Source organism: Merops nubicus, unplaced genomic scaffold (genome assembly GCF_000691845.1).
Source record: "Merops nubicus isolate BGI_N331 unplaced genomic scaffold, ASM69184v1 scaffold6709, whole genome shotgun sequence".
NCBI classification, from domain to species: domain Eukaryota; kingdom Metazoa; phylum Chordata; class Aves; order Coraciiformes; family Meropidae; genus Merops; species Merops nubicus.
Window position 1 is genome coordinate 625 of NW_008631609.1, and position 4265 is coordinate 4889.

At 60.0% G+C, this 4265-nt stretch overlaps 1 protein-coding gene across 1 annotated transcript in view; it reads left to right on the plus strand.

The window, feature by feature from the left end:
* Positions 1–271: 271 nt before the first annotated feature.
* DENND2D (DENN/MADD domain containing 2D) overlaps positions 272–4265 on the plus strand; it is a gene marked incomplete at its 5' end in the record, with an annotated part of 5454 nt that continues 1460 nt past the window's right edge. The window contains 6 exons of the mRNA XM_008947625.1: positions 272–349; positions 444–584; positions 2066–2214; positions 2377–2554; positions 3012–3053; positions 3405–3495. Of these exons, the coding sequence (XP_008945873.1) occupies positions 272–349; positions 444–584; positions 2066–2214; positions 2377–2554; positions 3012–3053; positions 3405–3495 (679 nt within the window). The remainder of the gene's footprint in view (positions 350–443; positions 585–2065; positions 2215–2376; positions 2555–3011; positions 3054–3404; positions 3496–4265) is intronic.

Sequence of the window (4265 nt, forward strand, 5' to 3'; positions counted from 1 at the left end):
GGAGGGGAGGAATGTTTGGGAATATGCCAAAGGGCTTTGCACCAGAATAATTAACAGCTTTGGCATCCGAATTGGCTCCTCCTGGTCCTGGGCACCCTCTGCCTTTACAGCACCAGCTGCGTCCTTGGCCTGAGCCCCAGCTCTGAAAATCCCCCAGCGAGGGATTGTGTATTTTGGGGGGTGGGTGAGGCCGAGGGGGGCTCTGAGGAAAGCCCAGAACTGGTGTGGTGGGGCTGGGAGATGTTCAAAGCCTTTTCCCATCCTCCTCCAGCCATCTGGCCGTGGTGTTCGCCTCCCTGAGGTCTTCTGCATCATCAGCTGCCTGGGCTGCTTCGGGCTCTTCTCCAAGGTAGGGATGTGGTGGCCCTGGATGGCGTGGGGCTGGCCCAGGGAGGCAGCCCGTTGCCTGCCAGGGTTTCACAGGTGACTTTGCTCTCTCCTAGATCCTGGACGAGGTGGAGAAGAGGCGGCAGATCTCCATGGCAGTGATCTACCCCTTCATGCAGGGCCTGAGGGAATCGCCCTTCCCAGCGCCAGGGAAAACAGTCACCATTAAAAGCTTCATCCCCGAGTCAGGCACAGAGGTCGGTGGGGGGCTCAGCAGCATCTCCTGGGCTGCTCCGACGTGGGGAGCCTGGGCTGACCCTGGGAGCACCCTCCACCCCTGCAGCACCCCTGGGTGCTTGCTGGAGCAGTGGGTGGCAGGTCGGGCTGCCAGCAGCCTCATGCCTGGGGAATAGGGGTCCCACCTCCCTCCCGGCCCAGGAGGAGAGCAGCAAGCAGTGAGGATGAGGATGGAGCCACAGGAGCTGCTGCCCCATCTTTCCATCCCTGCAAATTAAGATCACTGCAGCTCCACCAGCCTTGGGCCGGAGCCATGAGCACAAAACCTGCCTGGCTGCTCCTCAGCAGGTCGGTGCTTGCAGGGCCTGCAGCTCAGCACGTTGTGCTGGGGTTGGGGAGCAGGGCTGGAGTCCACACCTCTGATCTCCCACCCCGGGCCAACCTGAGCTGGAAAACCAGGGAAGATCTGCCTTGGCCCTCAGCAAAATCACCCCAGAGTTGAGCATCCTGGGGATGGCGCCTGCCAGGGTGGCTCTGGGAGGAAGATCCCTCCTCTCTGGTGTGATTTAGCAGCTGGTTTTCAGGCTGCAGGAGATGTCCTCATCCAGGAAGGCTTGTGCAAGAGCTTCCCAGGTTGCTCAACGCTCTGGCTGGGGCCCAGGCTGCAGGGAGAGAGGCTGGGGGGTGACGGCGAGGGAGGGAGGATGAGGAGGGTGTTCTTCGAAAGTGCTGAGCTCTGGGGCTCCAGGCAGGGCTCCGAGCGAGTCGAGGAGATCAGTGAGAAAGCAGGGAAAGGAATGAAAGTGAATTCTGGGTGCTGCACGGGCTGGGAGCTGAGGATCGTGCAGGATTTGTGCTGGGAAGAGGCTGCAGAGCCCCGTGCTGCTGGCTGGGCAGATGCTGCTTACAGAGGAGGGGGATTTATCCCCCCTGTGAAGCTGGGGAGTGGGGCCAGGACTGTCCCACGAGCTGCAAGGTCCTGTTAACCCTTCAGCTGCCACCATCTCAGCACTGCCTGCAGCAGGGCAGAGCTCCTGGCCAGGTTTGGGAGGGTCTTGTCTGGGGCAAAGCCAGCAGAGCAGACAGCCCCCCTGCCAACCTCTGCTGGAGAATTCACTTCAGGGCCACCCGAGTCAGGACGAGGCAAGCTGGCCTGCCCAGAGGGGCTTTGGAGGAAGGTTTTTGGGGTTTTTAATAGTGGAAGTCATACCCTCATCCCTCCCCTGTCCTCTCAGCTGCACACCCCCCGGGTGAGTGCTGGAGAAAAGAGGTTTGGGGCTAAAAAAATCCCATGCCCCAGTAAATAACCCCCCAGTGCCCATCACCACAGGCTTCCTCAGCACTGCCCAGCCCCACTCTCCAGGCAGCACAGGGTGAGGTTTGGCCCTTGCTGCAAACTCTGGGTGATGAATTGCTCCTGAATCACCTTCTCCAGGGCCAGGCCAGGCCTGGGGGGAGCGTTGTGCCCCCTAAGCCCATTTTGATGCCTCTCCCTCTGCAGCTCATCGAGCTCACACGGCCGGTCGATGCCCACCTAGAGCACGTGGAGTTCCAGGCTCTGCTCCAGAGGCTCAGCCCCCACCTCATCCTGCACATCTTCTCCTCGGCCGTCTTGGAGCGCCGGCTCATTTTCCTGGCAGAGGAGCTGAGGTGAGTTTATTTTAAAAGAAACCAAACCAAAAAAAAACCCTTTGAAGGAGCACAGGACGCAGCTGAGCTCGGGGTGGGATGTCCCCTCCTGGGCACTGGAGTTCCCTTCCCTCGTGCAAGGGGTCCTTGGACAAGCCCTCAGGGTGGCTCCTGGTCCCCCAGCGTCCTGTCGCAGTGCATCCACGCCGTGGCTGCTCTCCTCTACCCCTTCACCTGGGCTCACACCTACATCCCCGTGGTCCCCGAGTGCCTGCTCGACACCGTCTGCTGCCCCACGCCCTTCATGGTTGGCATCCAGAGGAGGCACCTGGCCCGGGTCCTGGACCAGCCCATGGAGGAGGTATTTCACCCGGGCAGGGGAAGGCCTCCGGATGGAGCCCCGGGTTTGGGTTGGCTCCAGGGTTGGGGGGTCTGGTCGTGGCCTTTTCCCATCCAATGAGCCTGGAGATTGGGGCTTCTTGCACAGCCCCTTCTGTTGGCCGCTGGGGCAACACCTCCTTCTGCCCCAGCACCCACAGCCCTGACCCTGGGGGCTCAGGGGGCTGCTCTTGCCATCACCCCAACCTTGCAGAAGCAAAGAAAAACTGCATGGGGACAAGCCCCCGAGTTTGCCACCAACACAGTCCCTGGGGGGGAGGCGTTGGTCACCCAGCCCAGGTCCCTCCAGCAGAGAGGGACCAGTCCCTCTCCTGCCACCCTCGTGGGCTGCAGACACGGTGCTCTGATCCCAAAATGGGTGGGACAAAGCCCAGCTACCTTGGTGGAGCTGCAGCTGGTTGCTCTCTGCTCTCTTCCAGGCTCTGATCGTGGATCTCTGTGAAGGGAAGATCATCCGGGCGGTAGGGTCCCCCACAAGCAGGGGGTGGGGCTGGGGGTGGGCTCCCCTGGCCCAGGTAGCCCCAGGAAGGGTCCTTCTTGCCCTTGATGCCTGGCAGCTTTCACAGAGGCACCTCAGCATCACCCATCCAAGGGGGGGGGTTGTCCCACGAGGGGAATGTCTCCAGCCACCACATCAGTCTTGTGAGCTGGAGCAGCAGGGTCTGTTTTGGGCAGCCCACCCCCAGCATGACTGCAAATGATCATTAATTAATGAGCTCTGCAGAAGCTCCACTGATGGGCTGCACTGACCAGAGACATCTGAGCTGGGTTCCCACCAGTGCTGGCTGCTTCATGACCCCCTTGCCTTCCAGGTGGGGGACGAGGAGGAGATCTTGCCCATCAAGCTGCAGAATGAGATGCTGGCATCTCTGAGCAGGCACAACAACAACAACAACGTACACAGTGAGGACATCTCCTTCTACAGAGTAAAACGTGTGAAGCTGCTCTCTGCAGATGGCCAGAGTCCTCAGTGGAATGATTTTCCCAAAGGGACCTGGCCTGGGATGTTTCTGCCCCAATTTGCAAGAAGATGCAGCCACAGGAGGGAAATCCCTTGGCCTTTGCCCTGTCCTATGAAACGGGAGAGGAGGAACAGCTAATTCTGCTGAAAAACACCCCAGGTTTTGCCAATCTTTGGCCCACAAAGGTGCCACCACCCTGGAAAGCAAATGTAGCCTGGGCTCCCCCAGAAAAATTAGTCTGGTCTTGGTTTACTGGCAGAGGGAGGTTTTAAGGAAAGAGTCTCTTGGGATGCAGACTGTGAAGCAGTCAGGTTCTAAGGAGGTTATGAGCCCATCCTTTCTGTGGCCAGAGGTCCCATAGAATCATTTGGGTTGGAAAAGAACTTTCAGGTCATCAACTCCAACCCTTCCCCAGCACTGCCAGGTCCCCACTGCCCCGTGTCCCTCACCCCACATCTCCACGGCTTGGAAACCCCTCCAGGGGTGGGGACTCCACCACTGCCCTGGGCAGCCTGGCACAGCCCTGGGCAACCCTCCAGGGCAAGAAATTGTTCCTCAGGGACAACTGAAACCTCCCCTGGGGCAACTTGAGGCTGTTTCCTCTTGTCCTGTCCCTTGTTCCTTGGGAGCAGAGCCCGACCCCCCCTGGCTCCAGGCTCCTGTCAGGAGCTGTGCAGAGCCAGAAGGTCTCCCCTGAGCCTCCTTTGCTCC